The sequence below is a fragment of the Myotis nattereri genome, assembly GCF_964212035.1.
Source record: "Myotis nattereri genome assembly, chromosome: 11".
NCBI classification, from domain to species: Eukaryota; Metazoa; Chordata; class Mammalia; order Chiroptera; family Vespertilionidae; genus Myotis; species Myotis nattereri.
In genome coordinates, this window is record NC_138086.1 from 5,483,814 (window position 1) to 5,502,368 (window position 18,555).

The 18,555-nt window shown below is 42.7% G+C and overlaps 1 protein-coding gene across 1 annotated transcript in view; it reads left to right on the top strand.

Annotated features, from left to right (window-relative positions):
* KMT2C (lysine methyltransferase 2C) overlaps positions 1-18,555 on the top strand; it is a 260,224-nt gene that overhangs the window by 176,661 nt on the left and 65,008 nt on the right. The window contains exons 19-27 of the mRNA XM_081101731.1: positions 3,360-3,541; positions 3,777-3,941; positions 5,138-5,247; positions 6,030-6,095; positions 7,968-8,180; positions 9,581-9,709; positions 10,856-10,975; positions 13,519-13,649; positions 18,002-18,182. Of these exons, the coding sequence (XP_080957857.1) occupies positions 3,360-3,541; positions 3,777-3,941; positions 5,138-5,247; positions 6,030-6,095; positions 7,968-8,180; positions 9,581-9,709; positions 10,856-10,975; positions 13,519-13,649; positions 18,002-18,182 (1,297 nt within the window). The remainder of the gene's footprint in view (positions 1-3,359; positions 3,542-3,776; positions 3,942-5,137; positions 5,248-6,029; positions 6,096-7,967; positions 8,181-9,580; positions 9,710-10,855; positions 10,976-13,518; positions 13,650-18,001; positions 18,183-18,555) is intronic.

Here is an 18,555-nt window from a genome sequence, read left to right on the forward strand (position 1 = left end):
AGGACACCCTTCAGGGCTAACCAGCTGGCCTCATCTGTGCACCAGGCCTCTATCCTATATAATAAAAGGGCAGTATGCAAATTGACCCTAACAGCAGAATGACTGGGAATGACTGGTCACTATGGCACACACTGACCACCTGGGGGCAGACACTCAATGCAGGAGCTGCCCTCGGAGCTGCCTCCCACAGGGGGAGCTCTGCTCAGCCACAAGCCAGGCTGACGGCTGCCAGCACAGTGGTGATGGTGGGAGTCTTTCCTGCCTCCTCAGCAGTGCTAAGGATGTCCAACTGACACTCAGGCCTGCTCCCCGCTGCCAAGTGGGCATCCCCCGAGGGCTCCTGGGCTGCCAGAGGGATGTCTGACTTCCAGCTTAGGTCTGACCCCCCCCCCCCCCCCCCCCGGGCAGCGGGCCTAAGCCAGCAGGTGGACATCCCCCGTGGGGTCCCAGACTGAGAGAGGGCACAGGCCGGGCTGAGGGACCCCCCCCCCCCCCGAATGCACAAATTTTTGTACACCAGATCTCTAGTCTACACTAATAAAAGACAAAGATGCTAATTGACCATACCTTTGCTATGCCCTAAGCCATGCCCACCAGCCAATCAGAGTGACTATATGCAAGTTAACCCAACGAAGATGGCAGGCAGCAGCCATGGAGCTGGAGCAAGCAGGAGGCTTGCTTGCCCGGGCGATGTAGAGAGCCAAGCTTCCCGTCTGCCCTGAGCTGGCTGTGGCCTCTGCTAATGGCAACAAAGTTTCAATTATAGAAGATAAATGAATCCCAGGTACCTGCTTCTAGCCAGCCTCCACTGGGAGCTTGGGTGGCTGGGGGTTGTGGCCAGCCTGCAAACAGCCATCAGCCACTCACCCAGGATGTCCACACCCTCATGGGGTGAGGGTCCCAGCTGGGGGGGCTTGGTCATCTGCAAACTGCCATCAGCCACTCACCCAGACTGGCCAGGCATCCCAGCAGGACCCCTCCCCACCCAAAAGGGGCTGTGGCCAGCCTGCCAACAGCCATCAGCCCCTCACCCAGGCTGACCAGGCACCCCAGGAGGGACCCCCACCCTGAAGAGGCTGTGGCCAGCCTGCAAACAAACATCAGCCCCTCACCCAGGCTGGCCAGGCACTCCTATATAATAAAAGGGTAATATGCAAATTGACCCTAACAGCAGAACGACTGGGAATCACTGGTCACTGTGACACACACTGACCACCAGGGGGCAGATGCTCAATGCAGGGGCTGCCCCCTGGTCATCAGTGAGCTCCCACAGGAGGAGATCTGCTCAGCCACAAGCCAGCTGACGGCTTCCCGTACAGCGGTGGTGGTGGGAGCCTCTCCCGCCTCAGCAGCGCTAAGGATTTCGGACTGCAGCTTAGGCCTGCACCCCGCTGGCAAGTGGACATCCCCCGAGGGCTCCCAGGCTGCCAGTGGGATGTCTGACTGCCAGCTTTGGTCAAATCCCCCCAGGGAGCGGTCCTAAGCCAGCAGGTGGTCATCCCCTGAGGTGTCCCAGACTGCGAGAAGGCACAGGCCATAGCTGAGGGCCCCCTCCCCCCCCGAGTGGACAAATTTTTGTGCTCTGGGCCTCTAGTCCTATCTAATAAAAGACAAAAGGGTAATTGACCATACCTTCTCTACGCTTCCCATTGGCTAAGCAGCTTCATATGCAAATTAGCCGCCATCAAAGATGGCTAATTTGCATACTGCAGTCAGGGTTGGCCATCGCCAGACGCCATCCGGGCCCCATGTGCTGCCCTGGGTGGCCGGGCTTACGCGGGGCAATTGTGTCACCTAAGCCCTGCCCCAGCTGGGACCCCCGTGTGCTGCCTAAGCACACGCCGCATAAGTCCTGCCCCAGCCGGGACCCCCGTGTGCTGCCTAAGCCACACGCCGCATAAGTCCCGCCCCAGCCGGGACCCCCATGTGCTGCCTAAGCCCCACACCGCTTAAGCCTCGCCCCCAGCCGGGACCCCATGGTGATCCCAGAGCAGGCAAGTTCAGAGGGCAGGGGGCCCCCAGGTGGGCCTGCTCCTGGGATCGTCATGGCAATCCCAGAGCAGGAAAGTTCCCCACAGGCCGCACCCAGCAGGGCCTGCCCCTGGTCTCTGCAGTGATCTGGTGATCCATGAGCAGCAAAGCGCAGCCTGCAGGCAGCACCCCACCCTGGCCACAGCTCAAGGGAGAGAAAAACACACAGTGGAGGCCAGGAGCCTGAGAGATCAACACAGAGTGGTGCCTGCTCCAAGCCTCCACGGTGTGGCTGGGGGCAGGCCCCCAGCAGACACACTGTCACACACACACACACACACACACACACACAGTGCCTGCTCTGAGCAGGGCAGGCTGAGCTGAGGGAACACCCCCCCCCCCCCATTGCACGAATTTCATGCACCGGGCCTCTAGTCCTATATAATAAAGAGCTATTATGCAAATGGTCATCATGCTGTCACGCCTTCACACTGTAACAGCTCAGACACTCAACACTTGAGAGAGAGGAATGGGGACCAGCCAGGCACTAATGAGCTTGTGAGAGAGGAATGGGGACCAGCCAGACTGCGGCCTGGGAGAGGGACAAGCTGCCCGCCCTGTGGTCCTGGGTGCTTGTAGCTGTGCCTGTGGCCTGGGCAAAGCCACCTGCCCACGGTTCCCTTAAGTTGCAGCCAGCCCAGGCAAAGCCAGCCTGGGTCCTGGGTGTCTGTGACCGACTGGAGGAGGGAATCCTGGGTCCTGGGTGCAGGGTGCGGCATTTACGGTTAGGGGTGATCAGGCTGGTAGGGGAGCAGTTAGGGCCGATCAGGCAGGCAGAGGTGGTTAGAGGCGATCAGGCAGGAAGGCAGAGGAGGTTAACGGCGATCAGGCAGGCAGGCAAGCAGGCAAGTGGTTAGGAGCTAGCGGTCCAGGATTGCGAGAGGCAGTTGGACATTCCCCGAGAGGTCCCGTATTGGAGAGGGTGCAGGCTCGGCTGCGGGACCCCTCCTCCCCCGCATGAATTTTGTGCACCAGGCCTCTAGTATTAACAGTAAGGGGGCAGGATACTTGATTTCTGTAAAATCCAGTCACCACATCTGTAAAGTGGACATATAAGCCTCTGCACAGGATAGTTATATGGATGGGAAAAGGTATTAAGATATTAAAATATTTACCGCTTTCTTTTATTCTGTCCAGTTGGGCGACTCCTCAAAGTATATGAATGTGTCCCCCTCCGTGTTGGGCCACTGTTTGTACTCAGTAAATGTTAGTTTTGCCTCTTTTCTGCCTTTAGGTACATAAGCACCACATTCAGTTACATGGTGTATTCCATCATGTGCATCGTGTAGGTTACGTATAAACCATGTGGGCGGCTATTTCTTTTCCAGATCACTAAAGTGGTTCTCAGCAAAGGCTGGCGGTGCCTCGAGTGCACTGTGTGTGAGGCCTGCGGGAAGGCCACGGACCCGGGGAGACTCCTGCTGTGCGATGACTGTGACATCAGTTACCACACCTACTGCTTGGACCCTCCCTTGCAGACGGTTCCCAAAGGAGGCTGGAAATGCAAATGGTACTCTAGGGTTTACGCTACTTCAGCTTTTAAAAATTAGCCATGTCTGCTTAATTGCATAATACATATTTACCATCATAGCTACTAATCAAATTTTTCAAATATACATTGAATAATTTCCATCTACTCTTCCTTGTGAGAGAGGAATGGGGTCCAGCCATGCTGTGGCCTGGGAGGGGGAAATATAGTAACTGAATAAGTAAAATCACGACTTGTGGTGGGTGTTGGCTTTCAGGTGTGTTTGGTGCAGACACTGTGGAGCCACGTCTGCAGGCCTGAGGTGTGAGTGGCAGAACAACTACACGCAGTGTGCCCCCTGTGCAAGCCTGTCTTCCTGCCCCATCTGCTACCGAAACTACCGCGAGGAAGACCTCATTCTGCAGTGCAGACAGTGTGATAGGTATTGTGCTGGCGGTTTTTCCCCTCATCGTTTGCAAGCTTTTCTCTCATAAATGTAGTAGAAGAAAATCAGAAAATAACTTTTTTAAATTTAAGAAACAACACCTTTGCTTTCCAGGTTTTTAGTGAGCTAGAAACCCACAGAAGTTTCTAGTTTTGTCTTCTCAGTTCCAGACTAAAGATTTTAAGTTACTAGTAGGGCTTTTTGAGGGTTGATAAATCCCTTGAAAATAGATGCAGCCAAATTATTGCCTGCATGTATGCATTTTTCTCGGATAGTTTCTGAATGTTTTATTAGATTTTACAAAGGCCCTCACACACATTCTGTTTTCCTTTAGCCTCTTTTTCTTTCTTTTTTTTTTTTCTTTTTTTAAAATAGATTTTGTTGATTTTTTACAGAGAGGAAGGGAGAGAGATAGAGAGTCAGAAACATCGATGAGAGAGAAACATCAATCAGCTGCCTCCTGCACATCTCCTACTGGGGATGTGCCTGCAACCCAGGTGCATGCCCTTAACCAGAATCGAACCCGGGACCCTTCAGTCCGCAGGCCGACGCTCTATCCACTGAGCCAAACCAGTTTCAGCCTTTAGCCACTTTTTCTTAAAGCTCGTCTAGACACTAAATATCTGTGTGCTCTCCCTCTGTGGTCTGTGTGCAGCTTCAAAATCAAGACGGTTATCTTGGTTTTAATGGTACACTCTGCCCTGTGAGCAGTTAACTCTACATGTGATATTAGTAGTATTTTATCAGCACTGCAGGATTCTCAGGACTCTGCCCACAATTCCTTGTTCTAAGGCAAGACAGCTCTTTTTATTTCCCGGTTACTGTTCAGCCTCATTTGTATGAGCTGTGTATACCCCACGGTAGGTGCCCTACATGACGCACACTCACTCACTCACTCACTCTACAGTTTGCAGTCTCTGGATTTCCATGCACTTACTTGCCGCAATGAACTTCCCAGATCTTTAGGGGATGACCATCAAACCATTATCCCTTCCTAGTACTTGATTTCTTTCCTTTTTCTTTCCTTCTCAGCTTTGAAAATGTTTGTGGGTCAGTAGGCAAGGTTAGGGGAAAAGGGTAACTTTGGTCTGGACAGGGATTTGAAATGTGGAGACTGTCAACTCCTATTTTTAAAAGAAAACCATTCTTAGTATATTTCCTTTTTTTTAAGTGTACAAATATGGTCTTTTTAGATGGATGCATGCAATTTGTCAAAACTTAAATACTGAAGAAGAAGTGGAAAATGTGGCGGACACTGGTTTTGACTGTAGCATGTGCAGACCCTATATGCTGACATCAAATGGTAAGAGTATGGTTTAGACAGCGAGTCTGTGCTTGGCTACAACCCTGTGCTTTGCTGTTCAGAACCAGTGAATGGTTGACACTAATTCTGTTTTCTTTTTGTGAAACTGTTTTAACAAATATTTTATGAAAATTAAGTTATTTGTGTTGTAAATAATTCTTACCAACCCAACTTAATATATTAAAACAATTTGCTTCCATGAAGTAAAATAAGCATATATTTTAGCTATAAATGTAATTTTGCTTTTAAAGCTTATAACCTTGTGGTGGTTAGCAATATGTAGAAATCCCAGTACCTTGGTCCTTTATCTTTACCAGTTTTTTCTTCTTATGTGTGCATTTTCTTCAACTGCTTGTTTATTAATTTTAATTTTAATTTTTTGTTAATCCTCACCAGAGGAAATTTTTTACATTGCTTTTCAGAGACAGATAAGTGGAAGGGAGGAACAGAGAGAAGAGAGAGAAAAATATCGATGTGAGAGAGACACATTGAGCTGTTGCCTCCCCGCACATGCCCAATAGGGGCCAGGGAGCGAACCTGAGACCCAGGTACATGCCCTTGACTGGGAATCGAACCGGTGACCCTTCAGTGTGCAGGCCGATCAACTCCGGCCAGGGCTCACCTGCTTGTTTTAAAGACAACTTTTAAACTCTACTTAGTTTTCACGCATTTATTGTAGTAAAATGGGTACAGAAATAGAAATTTTAGTCATTTGTAAATCATTGAATATATTTCACCTTTTTGAAAAAGAAAATTACGTGACTTTTTTTCTCTCACTTCAGTGCCTTCCTCAGAATGCTGTGACTCCTCACTTGTAGCACAGATTGTCACGAAAGTGAAGGAGCTAGGTAAGGTCTAAATGCTTTATTTGGCTGTTGTTTACAAAAAGATATAAATACATAATTATTGATTTAACTGACTTCCACATATACATGATACCTACCTTAATCATATGGGTGCTGGTCTAAATTCCCTAATGTTGGTAATAATTTCTTTCTTTTTTTTTTTGAAATATATTTTTATTGATTTCAGAGAGGAAGGGAGAGGGAAAGAGAGAGAAAAACATTAATGATGAGAGAGAATCATTGATTAGCTGTCTCCTGCATGCCCCCTACAGTGGATCGAGCTCACAACCTGGGCATGTGCCCTGACTGGGAATCGAACCATGACCTCATGGTTCATAGGTCGATGCTCAACCACTGAGTCACCACAGCCAGGCAGTAATCATTTCTATAATTGATACATAAATGCTCATCTTGTCTAGTTTTTGTGGTACAGTATTTCTGTAAATCTCCTCTGTTGGCAATGAAATAACCATTAGTCCATTTTTGCTGTTTTCATTGATAATTACCCTGCTTAGTTATCAGCAGAGAATAAGACCTGGTTAACACATTCCTTCAGCATTAAGTCAATCTGTTGCTATTTTTTTCTGTACTAGATCAGCCTGGAATGGTGATAAATATACTTTTATTAATCTCTCATTCTCTTGTGCACTCCCATGTGCTGTCACCAGCACAAACATACTTGGACAGTTCAGAAACTGTCCTAACGAACGGCAATTCTGTGGGTTTAAAAAATACTGCAGGGTTTCTCCGTATTTGTATCTCTCCCTGTAAGTGATTACACTGATACTTTGCTTTCCAGATGGGCTTCTGTAGTATTCTTGTTTCTCTTGTATAAATTGGTCCTCATCTTTTAGCCTGACTGGATTTCCCAGGAAAAGGTTCACACCTCGAGACCGAAGCTTCCCTTTTGGCTTCGTTGCTTTCTTTCTAAATCTTTACATTGATACATGAACAAAGAAATGCCAGGAAGATAGGAAGGGAGAGGGAGAAACAAACATTGAAGTGAAATCAAAACATCGATCGGCTGCCTCCTGCAATGCCCACTACTAGAGATTGAGCCCAAAACCCAGGCATGTGCCCTGACTGGGAATTGAAGAACCAGCAACCTTTTGGTGCATGAGATGATGCCCAACCGAGCCACATCAGACAGGGCCAGGAAGACCATTAAAAAAAAAATTGCAAGTTTTGCCAGTTACTTTTTTATTTTTATTAATCCTAACTCAGGGAATGAGGATATTTTTCCCATTGATTTTTAGAGAGAGTGGGAGGGAGGTGGGGGGGGGAAATATCGAATGAGAGAGACATATTGATTGGTTGCCTTCTGCTCAAGACCCGACCAGGACTAGGTATTTAACCTGCATGCCTTTGACCAGGAATCGAACCCATGGCCCTTTGGTCTGGAGGCTGATGCTCTAACCACTGAACAACGGTCCAGGGCAGTAACTCTTACTTTTAATTAATTAAGTACTCTTAGCTAATTATTTGTTCATTTAGTAGATAATTGCTCTATAGAAGTCACATTGGGTATTTCATATCCACCTTTTTGTTGTTAATCCTCACCCATGGATATTTTTTACATTGATTTTTAGGGAGAGTGGAAGAGAGAGGGAAAGACAGAGAGAAACATCAATGTGAGAGAGACACATCAATTGGTTGCCTCCTGCACATCCCCAACCAGGGCCTGGGCCAGGGAGGAGCCTATAACCAAGGTATGTGCCCTTGGCCAGTATCGAACCTGGGACCCTTTGGTCTGCAGGCCAAAGCTCTATCCACTGAGCCAAACTGGCTAAGGTCTTCTTTTGTGTCTTGAATTAACTTATCAATCAGAATTAAAGTGAGAGTTTTAATTTGTATCCTTGGATATTACAATTTTAGATCCACCCAAGACCTACACACAGGATGGTGTGTGCTTGACTGAATCAGGGTTGACTCAGTTGCAGAGTCTCATAGCTACAGCTCCAAGAAGAAAGCGGTCAAAACCAAAGTTGAAATTGAAGATTATAAATCAGAACAGTGTGGCCGTCCTGCAGACCCCTCCAGACATCCAGTCTGAGCATTCACGGGATGGAGAAATGGATGATAGTCGAGGTAATAATAATTTATTTTTTGTGCAGTATGTTTGCAAGAATTAAAGTAGATAAAATAACCTTTAAAATAAGAATGACTTCTTTAAAGGTAAATTCCACTGGCTCAGATAACCCTGGATATGACATCTGATCTTTCCAGGTGGGTTGTCTTACTGGACCTGCCTTTGCAGGTTCCCTCCCTTTTCATGTGTCCTTTAGCACAGAGCTTCAGGACCTCCCCAAGCATTGTGTATGGAGGATCGCAGGTGGGAAAGTTCAGAGGGCAGCATAAACCTTCTCGAGGCTATAAGCTTGAGCACCATGGTTAGGTTAAAGCAAAACGTGATCATGCATCCTATTCTAGAAATAGAAACGCCATTCTTAATATTTAAATATACAGTTATAGTCACAGGTGTTTATAAACATTTTCCTGATCTAATAATCAAGATTTTTCTCACAGCTGGCATGGCTCAGTGGTTGAGCGTTGTCCTATGAACCAGGAGCTCACGGTTCAATTTCAGTCCAGGGAACATGCCTGGGTTTCTGGCTCAATTCCTAGTAGGGGGGCATGTAGGAGGCAGCCGGTCAATGATTCTTTCTCATCATTGATGTTTCTCTCCCTCACCCTTCCTCGCTGAAGTAAATAAAAAAAATATTTTTAACGAAAAGATTTTCTTAGCTGAATTCTTGAGATGACAATATAATTTTAGTAGTATTAAATTGAATATGAGTTATGTTTTTGCTTATCTTTGAAACAGATGACCACAGGCTTGCTTATTTTTAGGGTGGTAATGTCTTTTCCTCTGATTGAGAAATAAAGTAATTATTATTTTTTGTTCTACAACATCTCATCATGAACAGTACTTATTGAAAGCCTCCTGTGTGCCACATGTCGGAAGTCATATCAGTGAAGAGAACAGATAAAATTCTCCTCTTGTGGAACTTATATTTTTATGTTAGGAGGAAAGACTGTTGAAATATATAATAATAAGTTAATTACAATGTGTTTGGCAACTGCTATGGAAAAAATAGAGTAAGAGTAAGTAGGAGTAGGGGGGCATAGGGAGGGGGTGCAGGATCAGGTGAACAGAGAGCAGTGTTGAGCACTGAGTTTGAAGGGTTGGGTGAGTGAGCCACTAGATTGATTACCTGAGGTAGAGCATGCAGACAAAGGCCCTGTGCAGGAGTGCCCAGCATGTGTGAGGAGCATGGTGGAGACTAGTTGCATTTTCTGACATAATTGCCTTAAGTTGCATGAGTTCTACGGCTAATGTGGGACTTCGTCATCTCTCCTACACCTTTCCTACCCTGGGATGCATGGAGCAGGGCTTGGCAGCCACTTTGCTTTGTGTTTCCTGTTACATAGGAATGATGTATTTGGTAGGTTTCCCCAATTTTCATTGTATATTTACTTTTTTCCAGAAGGAGAACTTATGGACTGTGATGGAAAGTCAGAATCTAGTCCTGAACGGGAAGCTGTGGATGGTGAAGCCAAGGGTGTGGAAGGAACAGAGGGTGTCAGAAAGAGGAAGCGGAAACCATACAGACCAGGTGTGAGCCATGCTGCATGCTCTGATCCAAAGCTCAGTTATGTTAAAAATAGAATGGGGTAGGGGGGGCTTCACTTATCCTATATAATAAAAGCCTAATATGCTAAGTGTCCGGTTGTCCGTTCAACCAAAGTGTAATATGCTAATGATATGCTCAGGCCACTCAACTGCTCGCTATGATGTGTACTGACCACCAAGGGGCAGACACTGCTACCTGTAGGTTAGCTTGCTGCTGGGGTCCAGCCAATCGGGACTGAACGAGACGGGTGAACATGCCCTGTAGCCCTCCCGGCTGGCCAACCTCCTGCATCCCCTCTACCCAGCTGGGCCGGCTCAATCCACCGGCCGGACCCCATCCGTGCACTAATTCGTGCACTGGGCCTTTAGTGAGGCTTAGAAATACACTTTTAGAAAAACGTAACTTTTTTTTTCTCTTTCTGCCTCACATGGAAGTTGTCCATACCTCTGAGTGGCCCATTAGGTATCTTTTTAGACTTTTGGGTCACATGACAAAAGCATTGACTGTCACGCACTATTCCAAGCACTTTATATCTGTTAATTTATTTCATCCTTTTATGTATGAGGAGGTGCTGTACAATATCACTATTTTACCAGTAAGGAGTCTGAAAAGTTAAATAAGTAGTGACCAAAATTCCAGAATCTGGCTCCAGATTCCATGCCTTTACCTATAGAGTCATGCATGTCTTTGGCGTCTAAGGGTCTTACGAGGAGTGACTAGACACAGTACCCGTGAAATCATTTGAATTTTGTTTGCATTATCTAGTGTATTCTAGTCTCTTTTCTCCCTCTGCTAATAGACCATTTACTAGTAAGTGATAATATGTGAGTTATAGGTATTTGTTAAGTAAAGAATATTTACTCTGGCATTGTGTAGAAGAGGAAAGGTGTGCAGTCTTGCTGTCCTCGAATGTCCTGTTTTGGTTGGTTAGTGATAAGGCTTTAACCTTTTTATTTGCTTATTTCCAGAATCTTATAGTTTTTCATTAAAATGAGATTAATTATTTAAATTAGCCCATGTTGAATTTGTACAATGCTTCATTATGTAAGACTAAGCAGTTTCACCCTACTTACTGTGGATATACAGGGATAAATTAATTATGAGGTTATACAATTTCTTTGGGGATAGGTATCGGTGGATTTATGGTACGGCAAAGAAGTCGGACCGGGCAAGGAAAAGCCAAAAGATCTGTGATCAGGAAAGATTCCTCGGGCTCTATTTCTGAGCAGTTACCTAGCAGAGATGAAGGTATGGATTTTGTTTGTGTTGCTGTTGCTACTGGAAAGAGTTATCCTAAGTAATGCTACAGTGTCATTGCTGCGTATGATCAAAGGGTTTGAGCGCCTGTCCAGTTCATACCAGTAATACAGAAATTAGGTTTGATAAGGAAATGATTTGAATCTAATAGACTACATTACTTTGAGATTTTAAAATGTTTCTTTTTTTTTTCCTGTGGTAAGTATAGATAGTGTAGGGACCAAATCACTTAGTTATGTATCAGGTACTTAAAGGCCTTTTCACAGAGGCCTTTCTCTGGCATGAAAGTGGAAACTTTTAGACTATGCAGTTGAAAATAATAGTGAACCCCAGAAATTTTTAACAAGATTCTGTCATGTTTTAAAAATACATCTTCCAATTAATAATCTGTCATCTTCACTTAGAGAGTCAAAGAAAGCTGAAATCATTGCTTAAGCCATAGTGTAAGAGCCGATTCTAATAAGACTTTGTAATCATTATGGTCATGATCTGTATACTTACATATTTTAAATGCTTTATATAGGATAGGAGAAGGAAAATTACTGTGTTCAGCATGTGCTCCAAGCAGAGGTCTTGATTTTAGAGAAGTTTCTAATGTGACTCAACATGGCTATAATTAATCCTAATTAAGAAATGTGACATGATCAATGAAACTATTTTTTGTGTTTTTGTTCTATCTCTTTATTTTCTCCTCTAATTTCAATTCTTTTAGTAAAATATTCTATTCCTTTACCTGTATCATCCATTGAGTTTTAATTTATTTGCATTTTCACCCTTTTCTAAACTGCCTTCTTGATATTTCAGTAGTTTCTTCTTCTAGCATCAGCCAACATTCATTTCTGTGTGTATCTAATTAGCTTAAAATATTAGCTGTCTGGTTCTACTCTGTATCTGCTGGCTCATCCCCTGTGCCTCATTCCCTGTGTTTATTATGTGAGATACATGGGTCCACATGCATGTATATTGATTTTACCGCACTGTGAGTTCATCTTCTTTAGAATATTCTTTGAACTTTCTGAGAACTGACTTGAAGGTGGATTCTTTCAGAGACTATTTATATTTGTCAATTCCAGGAACATGAGGTAATACACCAGGACTTCTTGGAGCTAAGTTCTTAGATTGAAGTGTTTGTTGGTTCACCTATGTTGTGTAAATTCAAGTTTCTTACACATTAGGGCTATACTGATTTTATGAATTCTCAGGGAGGAATTTTATTTCTTGCCTTTCTATCCAGCACCAATTCTATGACAAGATGACAAACAGTTTTCTTTGCTGTTGGTGGAGGTGGGGGAGGGGTTTATTTTTGTTAAACCAACCTGAGCATGGAGTCCTTCAGGGTCCCACCTTCATATAAGACACCTCTGGTTAATGACTTTGAGGAGAAGACTTAAACTTTGTCTTCTATTCCCCATTCCTACTCAGGCTCTGAAAACTATAGAGTTCAAGGTCAGTGGATTTTTACAAATTTTCTGAGAGTTTCATTTATTTCTTTGCTAATTTCTTTGATTCTTGTTTTACCTTAATTTTTGGTCTTTGAGGATTCATTTTCTGGCTAGAATACTAGTACATTAAAAAAATTTTAAGTGTTTATCCACTGTTTTTAGTCTTTTTTTTTTTAAATATGGAACGCTTCACGAATTTGCGTATCATCCTTGCTCAGGGGCCATGCTAATCTTCTCTGTATCGTTCCAATTTTAGTATATGTGCTGCCAAAGCGAGCACTGTTTTTAGTCTTTTTTAGAAGAGTCAGTCTACCTATGTAATCTGACAACAAAAGCACCCACATTGATTTTCAAAAGGGATGTGCCATTTGCCCTGAGAAGGGGAGGAGATGTCATTATTGCTTACCTGCTCTAAGTAGCATACTTGTTCTGGACTAATTTCATAGTCCAAACTTTGTTTATTTCCATTTCTGAGTTAAGATGGACCATTCATCACATATTGATAAGTATATTTCATAGTCATATCTTACCACAATATATATGTATTACAAATACCTAATTTGCAATTAACCCCTTGGAGTTGCTGGATTGAAGGACACACATTTCTAAAAAGACTTTTGTTGGATATTTCCAGTAAACTCTACACAAAGGCTATACTTCTTAAATTAGTAGTGTACCAGTAGCCATTTCTCCATACTCATGAGCACCATGCATTTTCATTTTAATTATTTTTTTTTAACAAAATGTTGAGGTTTTAAAAACAAGCTGTGCTTTGCTAGCAGGGAAATGCTCATAAGAGATAGTAGGAAACATGCTGATATTAAATAGACATGAAATGAAATTTTATGATGCTTAAAATTTACTTATATTGGTAGACTTGCTTTGAGATACACTTGTGAAAGGCTTGTTTGTCAGGTCATTATGCTATACACCTTAACCTTATGCAGTGTTGCATGTCAATTATACCTCAAAAGAAAATGCTTATTTGTTTATATGGAACTGTGTATATTGGTAAGCTATACAATTACTTTGGGCAGACCTGTCTGGAAATTTTAAATACCATGCATTCATAAATGTGGCTCCTGTTTTCAGGTTGGAGTGAGCAGTTACCAGATACTCCTGTTGATGAATCTGTTTCTGTTACTGAAAACACTGAAAAAATAAAGAAGAGGTACCGGAAAAGGAAAAACAAGCTCGAGGAAACTTTCCCTGTCTATTTACAAGTAATATTTTGCTTCACATTATATTATGTAGTTTGTTATTGAAAGAAATGTAATGTATTGAGTTTTGAAATATAGGTTGTTCGGTTTTGTTAAGTTTTTTACTTGTTTTATTTTTAATTAGTTATCATAGTGCCATTTTTACCTTCCAAGGGCTCATGAAAATTAATGTTTACCTTTTTGTGCTTTGATACATTTCACAAAGTTGTTTTTATTATTCTAGTTTTCCACTTCTGAATATTTCACAAGGACACGTTGGGCTGAGAAAAGCTCGTTCTTGCAAAGCAGCCACACCTATGTGCTGCCCACGCCCAGGTCCTGTGGACATCTCCCTTTGCTAGTACAGGTTATAGCAGCGATGGTCGATCTTTTTCGTCGCATGGCACATATAAGCAAATTACCAAAATTCTGCCACACACCAAAAAATATATTTTTTCTTAACTGACAAAAAAAAAAGAAAGTATAACTTTGATTCATTCACACTGGATGGCTATCGTTGTGTTGGCTGTTGTCATTTGACAGTCTAAGGGAAAAGAGGTCAGTGCCCCTGCCTAAATAATCAGGTGTGGCATGTTTCAAAACTTCTTGCAGCACACGGCTAACATTGCTGAGCAACAGTAATAATGTTGCCTGAGTGAAGATGGGCATTCAGCAGCCAGTTACAGCTTTCATAACCATTGTCTGCTTCTAGAGGCTCAGTGAACTAAAGATTTAAACAGAATTGTTACTGTGTTTTAAAATATACATCAGAAAAATATCCATCCATAGAAAGAAGTGATGTTTGATAGATGTGGACTATGGGAAAAGATACCAATTTGTGAGCATGAAGTACCGGAGAGTTCAGGGCCATGTGCTGTGTGGGAAAGAGCCCTGGATTGGAGGGGGACTGAGATCGACCATCTGGCTCAGCCATGAGCTGATTTCCCATTCCTGAGCCTGTTCATTCTTCCTCATGTATAAAAAGCACAAAAATAAATAATCATTTAAGTGAAAAGTCTTTTGTATTTAATAAATGTGACTTTTAAGCATAGTCACTTATGTACATAGTAATATTTACGAGTGTCAGTTTTTGTTAAACAGCTAACATCTTCAGGGCTGTGTCCATTTTAAATAGCTGAGCCTTTGGGAGTCCGGGATTTTAATACTACTGCTACTGGTTCTATGTGATCTTACTCTGTTTAACATCTGGGTGCCCAGTAGTCTCATCTGTAAAATTGTGGTCATACCAACTACACAGAAATGAGAGATTAAATAAAAATTAAGCACGTAAAGTCCTCTTCCTGCTGCTGCGCCTCCTGCTGCTCCTTTCTCCTCTTCCTCTTCTTGCTCCTCCCCCTGCTCTACCTCCTCCTCTCCTCTTCTTGCTGCTGCTCCTCTGTGCAGTGTAATCTATATTTAGGAAGCTTTCTTGAGCTGCTTATGAAAGTATGGAAACTGACTATTTCATCCATTAGCAAAGGGACCTGATTCCTGCTGTGATCTTCATCTACTGAGCTAAGTTGTTTCCTCTGGTGACCAGTGTACTGACTCCGGTACACATAGTAATAGCTAATTGTTTTGTTTTTTTTGTATGTGAAGGAGTGAAGGAAGCCTTTGTAATGGTACTGTTTCTTGAACATCTTGTGATAGCAGTTGTATTTCCCCCTCATCCAAGGTGGGTGGGCAGAATACCTAGTGTCAAAAACCCACTAGGAATTCAGTAACAATTTTTTTCCCAATTTTAAATATTTTTTTATTGATTTCAGAGACAAAGGGAGAGGGAGAGAGAGAAACATCAGTGATGAGAGAGAACCATTGATCGACTGCCTCTTGGACACCCCACACTGGGGATCGAGCCTGCAACCTGGGCATGTGCCTTGACTGGGAATCAAACCGTGACCTTCTGGTTCATCGATTGACACTCAACAACTGAGCCACACCGGCTGGGCCAATTTAATTTTATTATTTACAACACTGTCACAATAAAATATGCATAATTGTATGTTCTATCCATTAGAAATATTTATGCAGACTACGAAGTAGCTGTGGTGCCATGTGACCTGGAGAACCCATGTCATCTTGAGTCACTTAAAGAAAAAGTTCTGCTAATATGGTCTCAGATTTCTCAGATTTATACTGAAGTCATTAAATAAATTAACTCTAAAACTCTGACGTGCTTCCTGCCACTCAGCATTTTTCCTACTGATATAAACATTTTTTTTTTTTTTTTTAGTATATGTGCTGCCGAAGCGAGCACAACAATTTTGGTATGAGAACAAACCTATCTGCTACCCAGTGACCTAGCTTTATGGATTTTCAGATTTTTTTCATAGTGAAAAAACTCGTTCATTGAAAAAATGTGCAGAAATTTGAATCAAATATACTATTACCTCGACCAGACTCTCCCCCACACCCATCCCTTTTCCGTCCACTTAGTATTGTTAATACTCTGGTGTTTGTCCGGTCATAACTTCTTTTATAGTTTACTAGAGGCCCGGTGCATGAAAATTCACGCATTGGAGTGGTGGTCCCTCACCCCGGCCTGCCCCCTCTCGCGCTCCAGGAGCCCTCAGGGGCAGGAGGCAACCTAGCGATCAGGGGAAGGAGACGCCCCATCACACCTCTGCTGCTGCCACTGCTGGCAGCGCAAGCTTCGGCCGGCCCTGGTTGCCTGAGCCTCGGGTAGCCCCTGCCCCGGCAGGGCTGAGGTGACTGAGCACTGCCATCTTGTGGCTGTGGGCGCTGTCATCTTTGAGAGCATGGTAGTCAATTAGCATATTCCCTCCTTATTGGCTGTGGGCACCACCATCTTTGAGTGCAGGGCAGTCAATTAGCATATTTCTTCATTGGCTGTGGGTGCCATCATCTTTAAGGGTGGGGCAGTCTATCAGCATATTCCCTCCTTATGGCTGTGGGTGCTGCCATTGTTGCAATGGTGTGAGGGTCAATTAGCATATTCCCTCTTTATTAGATAGGATTTTTATACAGTCCTAATAGTCTTGGTTTGTATTTTATGGTTAGCTGGACATACCACTCAATTTTCTTTTCTTTTAATACTGTATTTTAGAACTTTTCTTTGACAGCATGGCAATATCCTTTTTAACAATTGCTGTTGTGTGGTTGTCTATAATTTATTTAGTCATGTGCCTTTTGACATCAGGCAGTTTTCACTTTTTTGCTATTAAAAATGCTGTAGTGAACTTTTTTGTGTGTATGCATCTTTAGCAAGAATGTGTGAAATGTTGACAAGTACTGCATAAGTGTCCTGTACAGAGGACCCTTTTCCAGGTGGACCACATGGTAGAAAATAGGCCGCAGCAGACTTGCTGGGCTGAAGTAAGTGAGGGGCGGCGGGGGGCGTTCCTCAGTGTTTCCTTTTGTCCTTTTGGTTGGTCCTTCAGAAGTTCTGTAGCTATACTGCGTTGTAAAGAACCCAATATGAAACCTTGGTCTTCAGAGAATGTATATTGAAATGGAGAAGTGTCAGAGGAGTAAAGAAAAAGCTAAAAGCCTTTTAAGAGAAATAAATTTTGTGTACATAGTAAGATTAAAATGGCTACAAAAATCCCTTTCAGATCTATAATGTATTCAGTCTTTAATGTGTTCATGAATCAGCATGAGGTTATTAATCTGAAGTTTGCACATATTAACAGTGTGGATCAGACCCTGTGCTATCCTCTGCAAGTAACCTCTAATAATAATAATATTCATGATGCTGAAACCGGTATGGCTCAGTGGATAGAGCGTCGGCCTGTGGACTGAAAGGTCCCAGGTTTGATTCCGGTCAAGGGCATGTACCTGGGTTGCAGGCACAATCCCCAGTAGGAGATGTGCAGGAGGCAGCTGATTGATGTTTCTCTCTCATCAATGTTTCTAACTCTCTATCTCTCTCCCTTCCTCTCTGCAAAAAATCAATAAAATATATTTAAAAAAAATAAAAATAAAAACTGCAAGATTTAAAAAAAAAATAATATTCATGAAGCTTGAGTTTCTCTTATACAAATTAGGTGCCAATAGTATTGTAAATTTATCCATCTTTAAATTTAATTGTAGCCTAAATCTGGAATTATTGAATGATTAGACTGCTGTCGCTAGAACACATTGGACAAAATTGTGTGCTGCTGTTTGCATAATTTTATTTATCTCTATAAAGCTGCAGAAAATTGTACTTTTAAAATAAGGGAAATCTATATAAAAGAATTGACAGGATATTTCTATGTCATTTATATATTTCTGTATTCAATTTTTATGTTGTTAAATACCAAGCTTGTCTGTTATTTCTGCCTTCTTGTCCAAAGGGTAACGGAATTATCTATTGTCATGTTAGAATTTTATAAATAAGTCAGTCATTTTCATATGTGCTTTATTTTATCTAGGAAGCTTTCTTTGGAAAAGATCTTCTAGATACAAGTAGACAAAACAAGCTAAATTTAGATATTCTATCAGAAGACACAGCTCAGCTTTCATATAAAGCAAACGTGAACACACATTTCTTGGATCCTTCCTTAGACCCACTACTTAGTTCATCCTCAACGCCAGCAAAACCTGGAACTCATGGTATGTGGAATTTTTATCATGTGACATCATCTTCCTTTTAATTATACCTCTGAAATGCTTTGGTTTGGCCTTATATACAGTTTTTAAATCATCTTTTTTGAGGTGTGACGTATTTAGTAAGTGTAACTGTTTTTTAGGTGGGCAGGTGTATAACATCTGGGAAATAAATTTATCTGTGTAACTACCACCAAAATCAAGAAGTTGCAAAGGAAAATGTTAGGTTTACACTTTGCTGAGGGTAAATGTAAGGGGGTGTAATTTGGCCATGAGTTATAAATATAATAATCTTTGATTTAAGTAAGATAGGTTTTTGTTAATTACACAGCCCAGAGAAATTCAAGAGAAGACAAGAATGCTATGTTAGGGAATTGGC